Below are 23,282 nucleotides of genomic sequence, written 5' to 3' on the forward strand. Positions count from 1 at the left end.
CAGGTAAAAACGCAGGAGTGGCTGGAGAAACGGTGGAGTGGCTGGCCGAACGCAGGGTGCATTTGTGATGTCAAACCAGGAACTAAAAGGACTGAGGTGATCGCAATCTAGGAGTAGGTCTGGAGTTACTCAGAAACTGCAGGGAATTATTTAGTAGCAGTTCTGCTAATCTTTCGTTTGCTATTCTGCTAAGCTAAGATACACTCCCAGAGGGTGGCGGCCTAGCGTGTGCAATGCTGCTAAAAGCAGCTAGCGAGCGAACAACTCGGAATAAGGGCCATTGTTAGGAACATTCTGAGGTCGCTCTTCGGCCTCTACCTTCCAGATCGTCATCCTCGATGCCTTTCAGAATCTTAGATTTGTAGTCGCGGAACCCCATGTACTTCAGCAGCCGTTTCAACTTTTTCTGTAAAATAATAAAAGGGAGACGTAAGAGCAGTTAGTACCCGTATGTATTCACAGATGCACAGGAGAAACTCAGAAAAATTTGAATATTGTGCAAAAGTTCATTTATTTCAGTAATTCAACTTAAAAGGTGAAACTAATATATTATATAGACTCATTACATTTCAAGCCTTTATTTGTTAGAATTTTGATGATTGCGGCTTACAGTTTAAGAAAACCCCAAATCCAAAATCTCAGAAAATTACATTATTACATAAAATGAATAAAAAAAGGATTTTAAATACAGAAATGTCGGCCCTGTGAAAAGTATAATCATGCATATGTACTCAGTACTTGGTTTGGGCCCCTTTTGCATTAATTGCTGCCTCAATGCGGCGTGGCATGGATTCCATCAGCCTGTGGCACTGCTGAGGTGTTATGGAAGACCAGGATGCTTCAATAGCGGCCTTCAGCTCTTCTGCATTGTTCCGTCTCATGTCTCTCATCTTTCTCTTGCCAATTATACTTTCAGAGGGCCGACATTTCTGTATTTAAAATCTTTTTTTATTGATTTTATGTAATACTCTAGTTTTCTGAGATTTTGGATTTGGGGTTATCTTAAGCTGTAAGCCACAATCATCAAAATTATAACAAATAAAGGCTTGAAATATCTCACTTTGCATGTAATGAGTCTATATAATATATTCGTTTTGGCTTTTAAGTTGAATTACTGAAAAAAATTGACTTTTGCACGATATTCTAATTTTCTGAGTTTCACCTATATGTACTTCATAGAGGGGTACATAGGACGCCAGAGGTTTTTCTGCACCAGCTTGATAGGAGCTCTGTGCAATAGGGGTATACGGCCTTTCAGTCTGTCACTTCCTTCTGTCTATCGCTATTACCTTTCTCAAATCATGTCACTCACTGATATATTATTCATCTCCTGACATACTCTGCGCTGCTGAGGGTGCTGCTCCTTCCATTATCTAACTCTCAGTCTGTGACTCACTGCTGCCCCCATTCCCCTCCTCACATCTGGTCACTGCCCCAGTCACATGCAGCACTGTTTTCACCGACACATCCCTCATCTCCTGATATACTCTGTGCATACTCTGTGCTTCTGAGATACACACCTCCGCCCACTATATAACGCTCAGTGTCTGTCTTCCCGCTGCCTCCATTCTCCTCCTCACATCATGTCACTGCCCCTGTCACATGCAGCCCTGTCCTCACTGACAGAATGACATGAGTGGACAGGTCCCATCTTATCAGCACTCACAGTTCCTGACGCATGGAACATAACAATAATTCACAGGTTCTGAAACGCCGTCCTAAAAACCCCACACAGTGCATGTTCTCCAGGTCTGCTCACAGAATCACTAGTGAAATAATTAGCTCCACCTGTGGATCCTTTAAAATGCGTCAGTGTGTAATGACTACACCGGTGCACCTGCTGGGTGACCCGGAAAAAGTGAAATGTGTGGGGGCCCTAGGACAGAGTTTGGGAACTACTGCAATAATCTGATTAGCTACAAATTGTTCTATCCCATCTTCTATACATAATGTAGGACAACTTGGATGAGCAGGAGATGAAGAAAGAAAACAATAAGGTGCTTAGGGGTGTATTTACAAAGCTCTGGATGGAGATAAAATGGACGAAGATAAAGGACCAGCCAATCCACTCCTAATTGTCATTTTCCAAACCCAGCCTGTGACGTGCCAGTTAGGAGATGATTGGCTGGGACTTTATCCCCGGCCACTTTATCTCCATCCAAGACTTAGTAAATAGACCTCTTAGGACCCTAGTGACAAGAACATTAAACATGACAGAATGTGAATACGCAGTTTGCCGTATAAACGCAGCAGGAGCTTCAGAGTAAAGGTACATACACACTAGTCGATATTGTAAACGCGTTGGGTATGCTTGACGGCCAGAATCCCAGTGGTCAGCTTACCAACGCCGCGATACCGACCACCAGAATGCGTCGAGCGCACAAGTTCTATTCCCACTCTATGGGTGTTGTGGACACCCAAGAGTGGGAATAGCTCTCAGCCCCCTGCCGGCATTCTGGCGGCAGGGGATCCCGGCGTCGGTAAGCTAACCACCGGGATCGAAACTACATCCCTTGTAAACAATATCGCTCATTTTTACCCTCCTGAGCGATATTGTTTACACACAGTGTGTATACTACGAGCGAAGCCTGATGAGCGCACCTCCCCCGGTTCATACCTTATCTCTGCGCATCAGAAAGAGAAGATCTTCCGCTGAAATGACCCTCGCTCCTCTCAGCTGAGACACGTCGGCTGCCTGCTGTAACTGAGCAAGAAAAATCTGGAGTCATTAATCCTTAGGTGTTCCATAAAATACAAACATCATATAAATGATAATTAATAAGATAATTGTAATAAGATATTCTGGTTGGAGAAAATTATTCTTTTGCATGTTTGCTTCTGAACTGCTTGCTAGGCCAAATATGACGGTAGATAAGAATCGTATGGCCCATCTAGTCTGCCCTTTAGGGTTAGGGGTATTCGGGTTAGTTTTCTGAATTGGGTTATATACCGATACTGGTGAGGATACAACCTATTGAATAACTAAGGGGCAAATTCAATTAGCAGCAAAAACGCTGTTTTTGCGGCTTTCGCTTTTCTTTTGCCGCAAAGGTATGCGCGCTACTGCGATTCGACTATTCAATTGCAAATTCATGAAAAACGGGATTACAGCAAAAATTGTTGCCGAAAGTGAACAATGGGTAAATCTGCCTGTAAACAGATCCCCCCCCCCCCCCCCCAAAAAAAAAAAGCTAAACTAACATTAGATAACAGTATAAAAGTTTATCATTGGGTATAATAAAAGTATTTCTGGTACTTACATTGGGTCGAATGGCTGTTATATGCAATTTAAAATGTATAAAAAATAAATGATAGAAAGCTATTTTCTTTCAGCAAAATAAGTTCGAAAATTACATTTGGGGTACATATAAATGGGTATAAGTATATATTTGGGTCATTTTTAGGGGACATTTAAAATCAAAAGTGGAAACAGACCGATGACTCCCACCTGCAAGTCAAAAAACACTTGTGTCACTCATAAAGCACCCTAATATACCTGTCCCATACCTTGCACCCCAATTTCCATTATTCTGGACTTTTTCAAAATAATGTCATTATCGGCCAATTAAAAATAATGAAAAATGTCTAAGTGCCAAATTAGTCATTCAGGGGTTCTGAACAAAATCCTGACATTTTAACTTAAAACAGAATTTTTTTCACAACTTTTCATCTGCTCAGAGGTGGTGAAGTGAAATGTTGTGGTAAAATTACTGCAAATCCATTTTCACCTACAATTATATAGGCACTTTTCACGATTCTTGGTAAAATCTCAGTTTTTACTGTAAAAAATGTTTTTCACGGCTAATTGAATTTGGCCCTATGGGGTGAAATGTAAACTGGTGATGTAGGGGATGTGCGCTCTGCCATTGCGGAATGAGATGAACGGCACATCGTACCGAAGTGATTGGGAGACCATTATCTAGGAACTAAGAACCAAACACACTGCTCCCTTATTGCTGTAGCTAGGAATATTCACAAGTAAAAACATAACAGACTGATTCAGAGATATTAGAACATCGGGGAGATCTGTGAGTGTTGCTAGTCTGAACTTTTAAAGCATACACTATTAACATGATAAACTAAAGTAAACACTCTGATATCCTAACAAATATTTGAGGGTATCAGCTCTCACAACAAGAAGGATCCTCTTTTCCTCTGGGGACGACTGAATTCGGCTCAGTGGGGCGCGCAGGAAAACCTGTGATATTAGGGTTACGGTAACTGACCGATATCTGCTTGCGACACATCGCCAGTAATGTAATTCTCTAGGTGTGACATGTGCACCTTTCGTATTTATGGGTACACATTGTTTTTATATATGATTTGTTATATCGGCTGTTCGTCGTTTTAGTATTTTGTCAACAGCTTACAAATAAGGAGAGATTAATATTTTGAAAAAAGAACCATAGCATTCCTCAGCGCTATTAATGGGAATACAAAGTCCCCAATAAGTGGTTTTATAATAAATATGAATAATTATAGATTAATAACTTGGACGCCGCTAGTTCCTAAATGTTGAATTGGTGACATAATTCAACCACAATATTCCATCCAATCTCTATACAATGGAACAGCGCTAATAACAATATAATAAAATATATCTGGGTAGACCACGGGTATGGAAGGTAAGCCAAGACACATATACTGTATATAATTCATTTATTAGTTAAAGAATCAGCATAGACATAATGATCTGTATTTATATAAAAAAAATACAACCTCTGTAAAAAATGATATAGTAAAACTTCTCATTAATCCTAAAGGATATATATATATTGCAAGCCTCATATAGAGTATATGTGTATATATATATATATATATATATATATATATATATACTGTATATGAGGCTTGCAATATCAAGTTGAGGAGTCAACTTTGTGGAGCTAAAAGTTCCAGGATGGACAGGTGATGCACTGGATCTATGTTCAAATATGGAGATTTATGGTAGATTTACCATTGTTAAATCTCTTTCTGCGAGTTACACTGGATTCCACAGGGAATACATTGGGGTGTAGAGTTGGATCTTGATCCGAGGCACCAACAGGCTAAAGCTTTGACTGTTCCCAGGATGCACTGCATCGCCTCCTCTATAGCCCCGCCTCCAGGAACTGGAGCTCAGTTTTGTTAACCAGTCCATTGCAGTAGCAGGTAAGAGAGACGGTAGATGTTAGTCACATAGAACCACATTCTCACGACAAGAGAAGGGACTACCGACTAATGCCATACCAACCCAAAGAAGCTAAGTGCGTCAAGGTGGGCGCCCTGTGGAATCCAGTGTACCTCGCAGAAAGAGATTTAACAAAGGTAAGTCTACCATAAATCTCCTTTTCTGCAGCAGGGTACACTGGTATTCCACAGGGAATAACATCGGGGATGTCCTAAGGCAGTCCCTCGTGGGAGGTGACGCACTATAGCGGGCACAAGAACCGGTTGTCCAAAGGAAGCATCCTGGGAGGTGGAAGAATCTAAGGCATAGAACCTGATGAACGTGTTCACAGAGGACCACATAGCCGCCATGCACAATTGTGCTGCAGACGCGCCACGGCGGGCCGCCCAAGAAGGTCCAACAGACCGAGTAGAATAGGCTTTGATAGCAGCAGGAGCTGGGAGCCCAGCCTGCGCATAGGCTTGTGCAATCACCATTCTAATCGATCTGGCCAAGGTCTGCTTATTCGCAGACCAGCCACGTTTGTGAAAACCAAAAAGTACAAAAAGGGAATCTGACCTCCTGATAGAAGCAGTCCTTTCCACATAAATATGGAAAGCCCGTACCACATCCAAAGATCTTTCTTTGGAGGACAAACCAGAAGAGATGAAGGCCAGAACCACAATCTCTTGGTTAAGGTGAAAAGATGATACCGCAAATAACCTGGGCGCGTTCGAAGAACTGTCCGGTCACGGTGAAAAATCAGAAAGGGTGGACGACAGGACAAAGCGCCTAAGTCCGACACCCTCCTAGCAGAGGCAATAGCCAATAGAAATACGACCTTAAGCGTAAGGCATTTAAGGTCCACAGACTCACACAGACTCAAGAGGTTAAAATATTGTAGGGCATTCAGAACAGACAGACAGATCCCATGGAGCCACAGGAGGGACATAGGGAGGTTGAATCCGTATAACACCCTGCTGCTGGGGGCTTCAAGCAGAAATTGCGAACAGCACGCAATTTCAGCTTGTTAGCAGAAATTAAGGATGACTCCTTCCGGCTGCAGGAGTCCCGGAGCCATTTTTGTTGTCGCAGCCGCTCCCCTGACACGCCCCCGTTCGCACATACTATCCCACCGTTTGTGCTGGCACCCCCCCGCAATGCTCCATTTCCACACAGAAAACAGAGCGTTGCCACCCCGCGACCGCCTCTGCCTGATTGACAGGCAGAGGCGATCATCATTTCTGTGGTCCCCCGCAGAAATTGCGGGCGCATGCGCAGTAGGGCCTGCTGCGCATGAGCCCGCGGCCCCTCAGCAAAAAATCCGTACGAATCGCTACTTGCGATCCATACTGAATTTGCCCCACTGCCCGCAATTCCAGAATGTTTATCGGGAGGAGAGATTCCTCCATGGTCCACAGACCCTGGAAAGGGTGTTGCTCCAACACCGCGCCCCAACCTCGCAGACTGGCGTCCGTTATCAGGAGGAACCAGTTGGAAATCCAGAAGGGACAGCCCCTGCTCAATTGTTGGTCCTGTAGCCACCAGCTCTGTGACAGACGGACCTCCGGAGTCAAGGAGATCATTTGAGACCTGATCCGATGAGGCAGGCCATCCCACTTGGAAAGGATTAACCTCTGCAGAGGGCGGGAATGAAATTGAGCGTACTCTACCATGTCGAAAGCCGACACCATGAGGTCTAGTACCTGCATCCCTGAGTGTACCGACACTCTCGGGCGAGAGAGGAAGTGTCTGATCTTGTCCTGAAGTTTCAGGACCTTCTCCGGAGACAGCAACAGTCTTTGGCTGTGTGTCCAGCAGCGCCCCCGGGTGCACCATGCTCCGAGCAGGGACCAGCGAGGACTTCTTCCAATTGATGAGCCACCTGTGGGTTTATAGGAATTGGACCAACATCTCCAGTTAACTGAGGAGGACCTCTTGGGAGTTTGCCAGAATCAACAAGTCGTCCAGATAGGGTAGGATCCTGATGCCCTGACGACGGAGGAAAGACGTAATCACGGCCATGACCTTGGTGAAAATCTGAGGTGCCGTGGCCAGGCCAAACGGTAGAGCTTGGAATTTAGAATGAAGGTTGCCAATAGCAAACCACAGATATTGCTGATGCGAAATGGCAATAGGTATGTGCAGGTAAGCATCCTGTATGTCCAAGGATACCACATAGTTCTTGGGTTCCATGGCCAGCACGATAGAGCGCAGGGTTTCCATACGGAATTTGGACACTCTCACAAACTTGTTCAATGATTTGAGGTTGAGGATAGGCCAGAAAGACACATTTGGTTTTGGAACAAGAAACAGGGTCGAATAGTAACCCCTGCCTCTCTGGGACAGAGGTACCGGCACCAACGCTCCTGTTTCCAGGAGGGATTGTACAACCAGGTGTAGAGCTTGCGCTTTCAACGAATCCGAGGGGATAACCATTGAACAGAACTGGCGAGTGGGACGTCGCTTGAAAGAGATTGCGTACCCGTGAGAGACAACTTCTCGCATCCAGGCGTCTGAAGTAGTCTTTAACCGGGCCTAGGCGAACTGCAGAAGTCGGCCTCCTATTTATTAATTTATTATTTATTAACAGTTTTTTGTATAGCGTAGCAAATTCCGTTGCCCGCCCCATCATGCAGCAGGCTTGTCTTGTTTGGAAACAGGCTGGTGGGCGGCCCGGGATTGTTTAGATTTGGACTTAGTGGTTTAGAAAGTACGAGCCTGTCTCGGGTACGCCTGACCTTTTGCTTTACCTGGAGGTCGAAAGGAACGAAAAGTGGTATTCTTAGCCTTCGGAGCAGGATGATTAGTACTAGGGAGAAACGCAGTCTTGGCCGTCGCCAAGTCAGTCACAATCTTGTTCAGATCTTCCCTAAATAGTATGTCTCCCTTGAAAGGAAGCACCTCCAAGGTCTTTTTAGAGTCTAGGTCCACTGTCCAGGACCTTAACCACAGAATTCGGCGAGCCGGGATAGACGCAGTAGATGCCTTGGCCGCCATAACCCCTGCATCAGAGGCCACCTCCTGAATATAGTGTGCGGCTGTGGTAATATAAGACAGATATTGTCTGGCAGTGTCAGAATAATCCTGAGGTAGCTCATCCTCAATTGCCTGAACCCATGCTTCAATTCCTTTTGCCGGCCAAGAGGCAGCCATAGTGGGTATATGTAGAGCACCGGTAAGAGTGTAAATAGACTTCAGGCAACCCTACACATGCTTATCTGTCGGTTTCTTCAGTGAGGTGACAGTGGTGACAGGCAGAGTAGAAGATACCATTAGACGGGTGACATGAGAGTCCACCGGTGGTGGAGTTTCCGAATTGTTACTCAACTCCACAGGGATAGCATAACGAGCTAGCATCTTTTTAGACAGGGAAAACTTCTTTCCTGGAGATGACCAGGATTCCTGACGTAAGTCAATTAAAAGGTCAGAATGTGGCAAAACTACTTTAACAACCTTCTGACGTTTGAACTTATCCAGTTTCTTAGACGTAGTGGGGGGCTCAATATCATCATCAATCTGGAGAATCAGCTTGATAGCCTCCACTGGGTCAGGAACATCAACCTGAGTTGTAGATTCCTCATCAGAAGCAACTGTATCAGTGTCTGACGGATCAGTATAATCCCCACCCTCATCAGAAGAATCATCCAAAATATTAGTGGATTGTGAGGAAGAAATGGCCCGCTTAGATGATCCCTAGGCCCCAGCAGGGTGAAGGGTAGGTTTTTGTCTAACCAAAAACTGATTTAATTGTTGTAACTGGGTAGACAGAGTATCCGCCCAATGCGGGTTAACTTCAGGGACAATATGTGGCTGTAATGGCACAGTAGGTCCCACAGGGGGCGTAAGCCGTGTCACAAGTGTCAGCATATTTGAAAATGCAGCCCAAGGTGGGTCTTGATTTACCACAGGTGCTGCAGACTGACTGGAAGGTGCAGGGCACCCAGTACCTGAACCCTTGATTGACACCTTTTCCTCAGTCAAATCCGTAGCGCCAGCACTGCATGATGCAGGAGCATCTGCGGATTTCCCGCCCTGTGTAGCAGACATTATTGGGAATGTAGCCTTAGGGCGCAACAGTACAATATAACCAGACAAACACAATATCTGCAAAAAAAAAAACCTGTGTTATGTGACAAAAAATGCAGAGCACTAACAGAGGATTTAAGCGGTGTGAGGTGACTGAAACACAAAGTGAAAAATACCAAACAGTATATCCTGTGGCACACTATATGTTATACGAGACCCTGATGCATGTAGCCCCCCAGGGTACAGAATATAGTGATAGCAATACGTGTGATACACAGAACAGAAACGACACAGCAGCTATAGGCACACTGGTACAATGCAGAAATTATCACATATAATACAATAAAACTGCACTGGACTAGTAAATCTACAAACAGATTTGTATGTATACAGATATAACAATGCACAGTAAACACTGGATGTATATCACAGAATACTTGTACTAAATATTCATATGGCTGTACACTTGTTCTTAACTAACACTGTCTAAACTGACATGTAGAATACTTAAGTGTCTGTAAAAACACAGCGCTGACAAAGCAGGCGGTTTTACAGAGGAGACAAAGCCCTGCAGTCCCGGAGATCAGCTCAGCTAGTAGTGAGGATGGCGCCAAAATCTCATCAGGGAGTGAGGGGGAGAGAAATGCAGCTCCAAGGCGGGAACACCAGCAGTAGATGGCACCCAGAGCTAGGGGAGAGGCTACAGGTCAGCGCCTTATCCCCTCTGCTGGACTTCACCACCGGGTACTGTGGAGCATATTACAAACCGATTTTAGTAAATCCGACCTGTGCTCCCGGCCCTGGTGGATATAGTGGGGTCCCTGTACGGCCGGATCGCAATTTATCGGCGGGTCCCACCTGGGGAACCCTCTTACCTCCTCCCTGTCATGCAGCCACGCGATCCAGGAGAGCAGCAGCGGTGGTGTGCCTAGAAACCGGTGCGTCCCCGCTGCAAGTACCCGGTAAACCAGGCCACGGAAGTATGCAGCGCCGCTGAGGGAGGTGATGGAGCCGCAGCACAGCATGTCAGAATGACATAGAAAGTTCTGCTGCCCTTGAAGTCTTCTAAAAAAGCTCTTTTCAGGGCTGCCTAGCGCAGCCCCACCTGTTAGTGACCTGCACTGCAGGCACCAACTTACAAACTGAGCTCCAGTGCCTGGAGGCGGGGATATAGAGGAGGCGGTGCAGTGCATCCTGGGAACAGTCAAAGCTGTAGCCTGTTGGTGCCTCGGATCAAGATCCAACTCTACACCCCGATGTTATTCCCTGTGAAATACCAGTTTACCCCGCTGCAGAAAAAGGTATTTATACCAAGTCCCCTCAAGCGACAAGCTGTATCAGAGTTATTGGGGAGGGGGGGGGGGGGGGGGTCCATGTGCCAGGAAAAATGGGCACTGTGTGAGAACTAAAAGCCATCAGGGAGAGTCTGCAGGCTGAAAGTCCGTCCTCCGTCAAGCCACCGCTGTGGTGCCAGCTTATTCCCAGTTTATTAATGAGTGCAGCAGATGTCTTTATAATCTCTATTTCGAAACTGACTCGTCCTCTAGGACTTATTGGCCTGCACAAAAAAGTGGGGGGGGGGGGGCTCACCCTTCTTAAATCCGTCTGTTGAAGATGGCCCGTTTCACACAGACTTCTCAGCTGATAGCCCAATGTGTGCACTGGCAGTGGGGAATCTGTGCGTAAGCTGCCTCGTGTCCTCCAGTGGTGCCTTGCATAAAAGTGCACCTCACCTTTCCCAACAGCAATGGCAGTGGTGGCCAGTGCTCAGCACCTCCTAAGGAAGTCCTTATAAACAGTTTAGTAGGTAAGTCTTGAAGCAACCTCTGACGCAGGGGCGGTCTGGCCACAAGCCTCGCGCGGAAGATTCCCGGTGGGCCGATATGCATTTTGGGGCCTGTTTTGTTGACATGTGAGGGGTGGTGCTCCACCATGGTTACACGGTATACCTCTGGTGCTGCCCATGTGAGGCCACTTCTACAAATTTTTCAAGGGTCACTTTCAGTTCCCCAACCGACCCTGCTCTGACACGTTTCATCCTCAGAAGGCTTTTTCAAAGCTTACAAACTGATTCCCCACAGCCAGTGAACAAAACAAGAATGGTGTAAGCACCTGAAAACCATCTGGTGAAATGACGCCGCGATCCGTCTCATTTAAACTGTCTGAATTGGAGCATTAGTATTGTATAGATTCTACTCTGCTAAGATTTGAATTATGCGTATTCACAAGATATACAAAAACCAGTAGCAGCCTCGACTATCTCAATTGGTGCGGGGGGAACTGCAAAAAATTAAAAAAATATTTCAGAGTTGGCAAAATAACACATGGTAACGGCTTCAGTCCATAAATCATCAGACAGAACTGCATACAAAACACTAAGTGTATCTTGTGCAGACAACAGAAAACATACTGCGGGAAACCTTAACAATATTTCCCCTGTAAAACCCACTTGGGCCTTTACTTCTACAACCAGGGCAGGGGCTGAGGGAGTTCGCAGGAACTCATAAGCAACAGTAATATAATCTAACTTGAAACTGCCCTGGAAAATGTAAGAATGTGAAAAATGATCGTCCTATTTGCTTGGCAGGAGTAAAATCAACTTTTATTCTGATTAGATTCAGGGCATGTGAGGTAGTTTTCTTTTCCACAAGGAAAGAGAAGAAAAATAAAACAAAATAAAGATTTTCAGAGGTTGCTACTTACAACACGAAAATCAGAACATGCATATATACAGTCCTTCATTATGGTTATTATCATGTGCAGGGTTGTTACTTTTGGGGAAAAACACTTTCCTAAAAATACACATTATTACCATTGCTACAGGAACCGGTATGTAACAACCAAAACCTGCATCCTCCCAAAACAAACCTCAACATGGTTACCAAGCCGACAAGAGCCTGAACCATATACATCCTCAGCACGGTTACCAAGCCGACAAGAGCCTGAGCCATATACATCCTCAGCATGGTTACCAAACCTACAAGAGCCTGAGCCATATACATCCTCAGCATGGTTACCAAACCGACAAGAGACTGAGCCATATACATCCTCAGCATGGTTACCAAGCCGACAAGAGCCTGAGCCATATACATCCTCAGCATGGTTACCAAGCCGACAAGACCCAGAGCCATATACATCCTCAGCATGGTTACCAAACTGACAAGAGCCTGAGCCATATACATCCTCAGCATGGTTACCAAGCCGACAAGAGCCTGAGCCATATACATCCTCAGCACGGTTACCAAGCCGACAAGAGCCTGAGCCATATACATCCTCAGCATGGTTACCAAGCCGACCAACGCCTGAGCCATATACATCCTCAGCATGGTTACCAAACCGACAAGAGCCTGAGCCATATACATCCTCAGCATGATTACCAAGCCGACAAGAGCCTGAGCCATATACATCCTCAGCAGGGTTACCAAGCCGACAAGAGCCTGAGCCATATACATCCTCAGCATGGTTACCAAGCCGAAAGAGCCTGAGCCATATACATCCTCAGCATGGTTACCAAGCAGACAAGACCCAGAGCCATATACATACTCAGCACGGTTACCAAGCCGACAACAGCCTGAGCCATATACATCCTCAGCATGATTACCAAGCCGACAAGAGCCTGAGCCATATACATCCTCAGCAGGGTTACCCAGCCGACAAGACCCAGAGCCATATACATCCTCAGCATGGTTACCAAGCCGACAAGAGCCTGAGCCATATACATCCTCAGCATGGTTACCAAACCGACAAGAGCCTGAGCCATATACATCCTCAGCACGGTTACCAAGCCGACAAGAGCCTGAGCCATATACATCCTCAGCATGGTTACCAAGCCGACAAGAGCCTGAGCCATATACATCCTCAGCAGGGTTACCAAGCCGACAAGACCCAGAGCCATATACATCCTCAGCATGGTTACCAAGCCGACAAGAGCCTGAGCCATATACATCCTCAGCATGGTTACCAAGCAGACAAGAGCCTGAGCCATATACATCCTCAGCATGGTTACCAAGCCGACAAGAGCCTGAGCTATATACATCCTCAGCATGGTTACCAAGCCGACCAACGCCTGAGCTATATACATCCTCTGCATGGTTACCAAGCCGACCAACGCCTGAGCCATATACATCCTCTGCATGGTTACCAAGCTGACCAACGCCTGAGCCATATACATCCTCAGCATGGTTACCAAGCCGACAAGAGCCTGAGCCATATACATCCTCAGCACGGTTACCAAGCCGACAAGAGCCTGAGCCATACACATCCTCAGCACGGTTACCAAGCTGACAAGTGCCCGAGCCATATACATCCTCAGCACGGTTACCAAGCCGACAAGAGCCTGAGCCATATACATCCTCAGCACGGTTACCAAGCCGACAAGAGCCTGAGCCATATACATCCTCAGCATGGTTACCAAGCCGACCAACGCCTGAGCCATATACATCCTCAGCACGGTTACCAAGCCGACAAGACCCAGAGCCATATACATCCTCAGCATGGTTACCAAGCCGACAAGAGCCTGAGCCATATACATCCTCAGCATGGTTACCAAGCCGACAAGAGCCTGAGCTATATAGATCCTCAGCATGGTTACCAAGCCGACAAGAGCCTGAGCCATATACTTCCTCAGCATGGTTACCAAGCCGACAAGAGCCTGAGCCATATACATCCTCAGCATGGTTACCAAGCCGACAAGAGCCTGAGCCATATACATCCTCAGCATGGTTACCAAGCCGACCAACGCCTGAGCCATATACATCCTCTGCATGGTTACCAAGCCGACCAACGCCTGAGCCATATACATCCTCAGCATGGTTACCAAGCCAACCAACGCTTGAGCCATATACATCCTCAGCATGCTGGCATGGTTACCTATATAACACAATGCATTAAAAAAAAAAAATATATATATATATACACACACACACACACACACACATACTACTTTTTATCACTTTTGTTACAAGAAACTCAGAGTGCACATGCACCGTTCAATTATTTGCTTGGAGTGCCGCAACATCTACACTGTGTATACATACCTTATGCGGGCACCCAGCTAAGTATTGTATTCAACCGGGAGTGCTGGTCCCTTGTTTATTTTTATATATATATATATATATATATATATATATATATATATATATATATATATTAGTTAATATTACAAATAAATACCATAGCTGCAATTCCATAGCAACATGAAAAGTCGGAGGAACGGCCGTCACTTCATTCTCAAATGATATTATACAGACTGTATTTAATACTTTGAACTTCATCACTAGCACCATTTTTTGTGGTGAATATTTAGTAATATTAAAAAAGGGCTGGAAATGGTAAATCCCCAAAACTAGCCCTTGTGTAATCAGGGCACCCAGCTCCCGGACCGGTTAGCGTGTGGGTAATACTGTAGGCACAGTGGGATCCCAGTGATTGCGCCAGTCATTGCCACCACCACCTGTGTCACCATGCTACATGTGATGTGACAAAAGCTATCTGACCAGAACTCAGAATGCAATGAGAAAATGCTTACACCCTCTATGACTGGAAGGCGGTAACCTCTCCCCCCGAGCTCTGCGCAGCAATCCCGCCTCGTGTTAGTAACTTGCGGCTAAGGCAGAAGCTGCACAGTCTAAGGAGGCTGCAGCTCTGAACATCTTTCCATTGTGTAATGGGCGTAATAGACGTGGGTCTGGGAGCTAGAGCCGGTTAATCACCTGCACATGTCAGCACTCCTCATGCGCAGGGGTCAGAGCGGGTTTTACATGGAGGAATATTTCTTGTAATTACACATAGTAAAGGCCAATTAACACTGTAATGATATTCTGACATCTAATGAGCAGCTTTAGCTGCAGAATAATGGAGGCTAATAAAACCTGGCGCTGGCACTGACAGAAGTAGTATAATAAGGAAAAAGACGTCCGTATACAGGTAGGACATATATAAATGTATGACTCGTATGAGGCTTGCAGCGCAGAAACCATCGGTGTGCAGTCACCTTCTTGCCAGTGACTATAAAGCACAGCGGAATATACTGCTCTATATAAGAAACGTAATAAATAATAAATAAAGAGCGTCATTATGGCAACACCACAGTGTCGATTAGGTTAAAATGCCAAAATATGACGTGTCTATTAGTGATACTGTCGACAAGACAAATCTTCAAGTTCGCATCAGGGTGACTTGTCGACATTTCAACATCGACATTGAAGGGGGGGGGGTGTACAGCAAAACCTAGTTTTAAACATGGAGTGTTATCATGCTGAGACTTGTAGTGCTATGCAGGGGGGGGGGGAAATAAAATGCAGATGCACACTCTAAGTGTGCACCTGCATTTTTATCTGCGATAAATTGACACTGGTGTGATATGTAATACTGCCCATAGATTGTAAGCTCTGTAAAACACTGCGGAATGTGTGTGTGCTACAAACATAACGGTCAACACATAAATTGAAGTCACTATAATGATATTTGACACCCTGGCCCCACACTGTTCTGTGATGCAATAAAGCAGTACGTCTACTTTTCTGATCCCATGGAAAATAGCTGGAGCATAGTAATGGCAGCTGAAAGTTGTCATTGTGCCTTGGTAGTAGAATCTGATTAATAACCACACAGAACAGCGGTACTAATCACCCCTCATAGGGTAGAAAGGTCATGTACACCGAGAGTGTGTTAACTGTTTGCTAAGCCTTCCGTGTTCCAACGCAGGTAAACTAGAACGCTGCTGGAAATCGCTTAGACAACAGGAAACACCTTTCTCGAGGCTGTAACTTTAGCTGCCAGTGTCTGATGACACAATGGCCCTCATTCTGAGTTGATCGCTCGCTAGCTGCTTTTAGCAGCAGTGCAAACGCTAGGCCGCCGTCCTCTGGGAGTGTATCTTAGCTTGGCAGAAGTGCGAACGAAAGGTTAGCAGAACTGCTCGTAAAAATTTTCATGCAGTTTCTGAGCAGCTCCAGACCTACTCCTACCTTGCGATCACTGCAGACAGTTTAATTCCTGCTTTGAAGTCACAAACACGTCCTGCGTTCGGCCAGCCACTCCCCCGTTTCCCCAGGCACGCCTGCGTTTTTACCTGACACGCCTGCGTTTTTTAGCACACTCCCGGAAAACGGCCAGTTACCACCCAGAAACGCCCCTTTCCTGTCAATCCCTCACCAATCAACAGAGCGACAGAAAAGCTTCGCTCGACCTTGTGTAAAACTGCATAGTTATGTGTGAAAGTACTTGGCGCGTGCGTACTGCGGCCGTACGCATGCGCAGAAATGCGATTTTTAGCCTGATCGCTGTGCTGCGAACAACGGCAGCTAGCGATCAACTCGGAATGAGGGCCAATGTACGGATGGTGTAAAGGTTAGCATTACTGCCTCACAGCACTGAGGTCATGGGTTCAATTCCCACCATGTCCCTAACTGTGTGGAGTTTGTATATTCTCCCCGTACTTGCGTGGGTTTCCTCCGGGTACTCCGGTTTCCTCCCACAATCCCAAAATATACTGGTAGGTTAATTGGATCCCATCAAAATTAACCCTAGCGTGAATGTGTGCAGTGTACATATGGTAGGGAAAATAGATTGAAAGCTCCATGGGGCAGGGACTGATGTGAATGGCCAAATATTCTTTGTAAAGCGCTGCGGAATATGTGTGCGCTATATAAATAACTGGTAATAAATAATCACAATGTGATACAAATGAATGGCCTAGTGTGGTACTGCACCTCTGTATGATGTGCAATTAGCAGTTCACTCATGCTTCCATACAGGATGCAAGCACAGGCGCAATTCCTGCAAGTCTGCCAATCATTTTTAAAGAGGCAATCATTAAAAAGGAAAAACCAGGTTGCTTTTACCTTTTAGGTGATTGCAGCTTTAAAAGTACAGGTAGACTCGTTGGAATCTCGCAGACTAATACATAAGCCCCAATAAGTGTGATGATCTAGATAAGCAATGCGTTGAATGGGTCTGACAGAAGGAAGTCACTGTATTCAAGAGAATTAGCACTATGCAGATTTCCAGTAGGAGAGATAAGTACAGAACTCTGACTTTATATGGCATGGTGCAGTGGTGTATGTGTAAATTAACCCATCGCATATCAGGAGTTGTGTCACATGTATGCTGTGCAGTAATGCCAGACTGTGATGACGATGGGTTAGCATGTTCTTTCTACCTAGGCTGGAACTGTAGGTGTGAAGCAGTTGGGTAGACAGGCAATGCATTAGCAGGAGTGTTAAGGGCCCCATACACTAGGAAAATAATGCCCGATTTCATCCGATTTCGGGCATTCGGCCCGATATATCGGGTGAAATCGGGCATTTTGGAGGTGTTTCCGATCCGATGAAGGGGTGGTCTTCTGTATGCCGACTGACGGGATCCCGGCGCACAGTATACCGGTGCCGGGATCCTCGTAGTGAACCCGTAATGAAGGGTAGATTGCCTTTCCTCTCTGGGGCCACTGAGCTCTGCACATGAAAATAGGGAGGCAGCCAAGGCTAGCAGATCGGGGGTTATCTGTGACACATTAATAACACAGAGCAGGCATACAGACAGTTTATCCCCTGTCAGTCTCCCAGTCTCTTCCCCTCTTAGAATGAATCACTGCCTCTTGCTGCAGCAAGCCAGTATTGCAAATCACAGTCATTCTTCCTAGAGTGTTTTCCGTCTTAATGCTCATCATTTAATCGGTGTGTACCATCATGGGATTTTCAGATCTTTTATGTATTAAAAAAATAAAATAATCATAGTGTGAAGATTGATGTGTTAGTCTCATAATGCTGTAAAATAAAAAGCATTCAAGTGCCAAGTGTAAGTGGGCCCTCAAGGAGATTATGAAGATTATTTCATCATCGGCAAACACTGGCAGTCTACACTATCGCAGCGAGCCTGCCACTTTCCGTGGTGCTTCATGTGTGATATAGCTAAATATGGGAGAACGTTCCTGTCCGGGACTGCGTCCTACCGCCTATAGTCTATAGAGGATAGGGGTACTGGCGGTAGGAGGAAGTTTCATTATTCCCAAACCAGTATACAGCTCTGGAACCAGCATAGGTCCTGAATAAGTAATACTGTTACTGCTAAATAGTGCTAAGTATACCTACCTTTCCCTAATGCCCCCCCCCCCCCCAATGCAACCTAACCCTCCCCGGTGGAGCCTGAACCTAACCCCACCTTCCCGCTGCCTAACCCAATCCCTCCCTCCACGCAGCCAAGGCCCAACACCCCCCGCAGCTTACCTGTCCGGTGGCCCGGCAAACATTCAATTGTGATCCCGGCGGTCGGTATTCCGCTGCCAGGATTGTGTCCCTATTCAGGATACCGGTGCCGGGAATTCCGTTCAGTGTCAGGATTACAGCATCTGTGTTTCGCCTACCGAGATCCCGACCGCCGAGATCCTCACCGGTCCCTATAAATAGAGGCCTCCTGCCAGTTTTTGTGATCTGCAACTGCGTCCGATGACGCAGCATCGGATTACTTGCGTAAACATCTCACATCCGTAGCAGAGGCCAGCAAATCTGCCGACGCAGACCCTGGCCTCAGCAATCCCAGAAAATGGGGACGACACCCCAGTTTTTGGTAACGCAGCCCAGCGTCGCCCACTCTCTACCCCCAAATGGTCACAACCTGTCAATCAGGCTGCAGCTTAGGGGGCCACTGTGTGCGACGACGCAGGACGAGTCCTATGTATGCGCAGTGCTCCCACCATCGTAGTTGTACGCAAACCATCAGGCCCATGACTAGCTATAATGTACGTACAGATAGGTGTGTGCGTGAAAACATTCCACTTTAGCAGTACGGATCATGGGCTCCCACTATTGGACCTTTAAAAAGAGGTTGTGTAAATGTTTTGGGCTATTGTATAAAACACTCCCCTCAATTATCAGATGTAATGTGTCCCTCTGGGACCATTATTTATCAGGGCCGGAATAGTTTTTGAGGGACCCCAGCCAATAAAACTGTCAATCAGATGCTGGTGATACTATTACAAAGTATAGAGTGTAAATACTGTCCGTGTAAATGTGTTAAGTGCCCCCAGTTCGCGTAATGCCACACAGAATCCCCAGTTCAAATATAACACATTGCCCCCCACACTGGCAATATAGCTATGTGGGTGGGTACATGGTGGGGGTTAATACATCTCAGAGGCGGAACTACCGCCAGTGCAACCAGTGCGTTGCACTGGGGTCCGCCAATGTCTAGGGGCCCAAAGCATGTAATGAGTCAAACTGACTCATTACATGCCGCTGTGTGCTGCGGGCAACCGCTGCCCGCAGCACACAGCCGCCCGGAGAGGAGCACAGCGGACACGGGGGGAAGGAGGAGGGAGGTGGAGGAGGGAGCCGCAGCAGCGCTTTGTTACTGGTGGAGGCGATGCTGCTGCTGTCCCTCTGCTTCACTATAGGTTGTCTTCCGCCGCTGTGAAGCGCATCCCAGCATTCACAGCGGCGGAAGACAGCCTATAGTGAAGGACTGGGACAGCAGCAGCAGCGCCTCTACCAATAACACTGCGCTGCTGCGGCTCCCTCCTCCACCTCCCTCCTCCTCCTTCTCTCCTGCCCGGGGTCTCTGGAGAAGCTGCACCGAGGAGCCTGAGCCAGCGGGGAGAGTAAGTATAATTATTTATTTATTTCTTTTTCTCTTTCTTTCTTTTTTTCTTTGCAAAAAGGGGGGAATCTGCCTGCCGTAATGTGTAAAAAGGGGACGCTGTCTGCCGTAGTGTGTAACGAGGGCACGCTGTCTGCCGTAATGTGTAAAGAGGGCACGCTATCTGCCGTAATGTGTAACAAGGGCATGCTGTCTGCCGTAATGTGTAAAAAGGGGACGCTGTCTGCCGTAATGTGTAAAAAGTGCACGCTGTCTGCCGCTATGTGTAACAGGGGCACGCTGTCTGCTGTTATGTGTAAAAAAGGGACGCTGTCTGTAGTTATGTGTAAAAAGTGCACGCTGTCTGCCGCTATGTGTAAAAAGGGGGACGCTGTCTGCTGTAATGTGTAAAAAGGGCACGCTGTCTGCCGTTATGTGTAAAAAGGGGGACGCTGTCTGCTGTAATGTGTAAAAAGGGGACGCTGTCTGCCGTAATGTATAAAAAGAGGAATCTGTCCGCCGTAAGGTGTAAAAGGGTCTCTACCTGGTGTAGTAGTGCTACTGTGCGGCGTAATTTGAATAATGGAGACTACTGTGCACCGTTTTATGAATTGGTATTATTTTGTGGCCACACCTCTTCCCCACGAAGCCACGCCCCTATGTATTTTTGCGCGCGCCTAAGGCGCGCACTGCCCCTGTTTTCCATGCAGGGGTGGGGCTCCGATGCCGTTTCTTGCACACAGTGCTAAAATGTCTAGTTACGGCACTGTTGCTAGGTATCCATTTCTCAGGCCCTGAGCAGGTCCCCCTCACCAGATCCTCTCCAGGGGTGAGGGGGTGGACTTGGATGGGATGAGGGGGGGCCTAAAGCATTTTGTCGCACCTGGGCCCACCGCTCGCTAGTTCCACCACTGATCCATCTCTTATCAAAATGCAGCCACCTCAGACTGTCATCATCAGTCTCTGGAGCAGGATCCCCCCCCCCCCCTTCCCCATTGTATATATCCGTCCATAACTTAGAGTTAGGGTGAGACGTACAGTAGGGCCGGCTGCAGACGCAGCGTGTCCTTTCACAGACTCTAACCCGTGGATGTATCTGTAGAATTCCTACATTCTTGCCTAAATCACACACACCTAAATGTATGCTTTACCCTACATAAATCTATCCAACTGCAAAAGCATAATGACTGAGGGGATGACAAAGCAACAGCTACGTGTTAGAACAATGCGCAGAGGAGAACAATGCACTTTTAACCTGACACGGAGGATAAAATAAACATAGTGGGTTCCTGCCAGCACATTCACTGGCTCAGCACAGGGATCTACCTTAATGCTCGGTAATCTGGCTGATCTCCCCAGCTACCGCTGCTGGGATACAGAGCGACTGTAAATAGGCAATTATGGTTTTCATACAATGACTTTATCATATACTGGTAGTACAGTTCTCTGATTCTCCACGGAGTGTTCATAGGCTGAGGAACATTGCCGTCTTACAGATAAACTGTGCTTCATGGAGATAGCAGGTAGAAGACATAGGTCATTTTCTGATCAAAAGCAAATTCCAGATGAATTAAGGGCACCCATGAAACGGACCCCAGTGTTGTGCCAGTCAGGAGTCCTGACATTTCCACCGCCTACTGTGGTGCTCGAAACATCTGGTTCAAAAACTTATTACCATTGGGTCACGTCCATAAAATGGCCTGTGCTGCTTCACCCACTATCAATGAGCCATTCACAGTCAGAGTCGGCCCTAGGCAAATGCCTAGGGCATTTGGTATGCCATGGGGCACAAGCAGCTTCTGCTGATTAAAATGATATGCAGCATGCCTATATTCTGTGTGCGATTGCGGCTGTATCTGCATACAAAATGCTATGTTACAGTGTTTTCCTGGAAATCATGCTGCATATCATTTTAATCAGCAGAAGCTGCTTGTGCATCCTAGCCACATAGTAATCAAATAAGACGCACCCGACGTTAGCAGAGCTGCCAGCTGACTCACGCCAGTCATCTCCTGCTGTGTATTGAGTCAAGATGTATGAGGACAAAACTGTATCCAAGCAGAGGTCACAGTGTTAGCGGCCATGTGAGTGCTGTGTGCGGGTGGGCTGATTGTGCAGTAGTGTTCGGCATGTGTAAGGGGCATTATGTGTGACGTGTATAAATGCATTAATAATGTGCGGCATATATGTTTAAGGGGCACTATATGTGACTTTATGTGTATAAGTGCACTAATAATGTGCGGCACATGTGTAAGAGATATTATGTGTATAAGGGCATTAATAAAGGTTGCCATAATGTGTAAGGCGGATTATGTTTATAAGGACAGTAATAATGTGTTTCATATGTGTAAGGGGGCATTACTGTGTGGTATTATGTGTATAAATGCATTACTAATGTCTGGCATTATGTGTATAAGGTGCTCTACTGTGTGGCATAACGTATAGTATAGAAAGGACAGATCTGTATGGTCTAATGTGACTAAAGAGCAATTTGGTGTGGTGTAATGTGAATAAGGAGCAATTTAGTGTGATGTAATGTGAATAAGGGACACTGTCGCATGATATAATGTGAATAAAGTTGTACTACTGTGATGTAATTTGAATTGGGGGTACTATTGTGTGGCCATGCCTCTTCCCAGCAAGAACACACCCCTGTTTGAGCTGTGCGCCGAATGTGCGCACTGTTCTTGTTTAAAATACAGGTGGTAGGAGCACCAAAATGAGGACTGCTATGGGTGAGGGGTGATGGTGCTGGGAAAGGGGTGCAGGCGGAACTAGCGGCGGTGCTAGGGGGCACCAGCCAAAATCTTGCCTAGGGCATCATATTGGTTAGGGCCGGCTCTTTTCACAGTCTCAACAGATCCAGCCCTGAGTACCTAAATGGGTAGGGCAAAATCTTTAGACAGGTGTATGCTACTGGCAGGATCAACCAGGTAGCATCCGGAGGTGTCCTATGCTGCAGGTGCATTCATAAAGACTGCTGGGTGACATTCTTTCTAACAGCAGTTCCGGCAGCGTAATGTCCTAAAACGCGTCAGGTGAATGCACATGTAAGTCTCCATTCATTCCTGCAATATCTGTAAACTTTAGAAAAGTTGGATGTGATTCAGCTTCCAGCACAGCACTCCAGGATTTGCAAAATATACTCTGTTTAATAACGTCAGTACATTAAATATATATAATGAACGTATTGATGTTACTAAACAGAGCATTTTTCGCAAATCCTGGAGTGCTGTGCTTGAAGCTGGTTCACATGCAACTTTTCTGATATATATATATATCAGTTAGTACTGTGCAAAAGTTTTAGGCGGGTGTGGGGAAAATGCTGTAAAGTAAGAATGATTTCAAAAATAGAAGTGTTAATAGATTATTTTTATCAATTAACAAAATGCAAAGTGAATGAAGAGAAATAAAAAATCAGTATTTGGTGTGACCACCCTTTGCCTTCATAACAGCATCAATTCTTATAGGTACACTTGCACACAGTTTTGAAGGAACACGGCAGGGAGGTTGTTCCAAACGGGTGTAGTAC

General features: G+C 46.2%; 1 protein-coding gene across 4 annotated transcripts in view; it reads right to left on the reverse strand.

The window, feature by feature from the left end:
- The window catches only part of SUPT3H (SPT3 homolog, SAGA and STAGA complex component), a 476,044-nt gene that overhangs the window by 238,388 nt on the left and 214,374 nt on the right, over positions 1–23,282 (reverse strand). For all 4 annotated transcript variants that reach the window (XM_063915212.1, XM_063915210.1, XM_063915213.1 and 1 more), the window contains 2 exons: positions 2,618–2,704; positions 319–406 (listed from right to left, as the gene is read on the reverse strand). In XM_063915212.1, coding sequence (XP_063771282.1) covers positions 319–406; positions 2,618–2,704 — 175 coding nt within the window. The remainder of the gene's footprint in view (positions 1–318; positions 407–2,617; positions 2,705–23,282) is intronic.

This window comes from Pseudophryne corroboree, chromosome 4, assembly GCF_028390025.1.
Source record: "Pseudophryne corroboree isolate aPseCor3 chromosome 4, aPseCor3.hap2, whole genome shotgun sequence".
Taxonomy (NCBI): Eukaryota; Metazoa; Chordata; class Amphibia; order Anura; family Myobatrachidae; genus Pseudophryne; species Pseudophryne corroboree.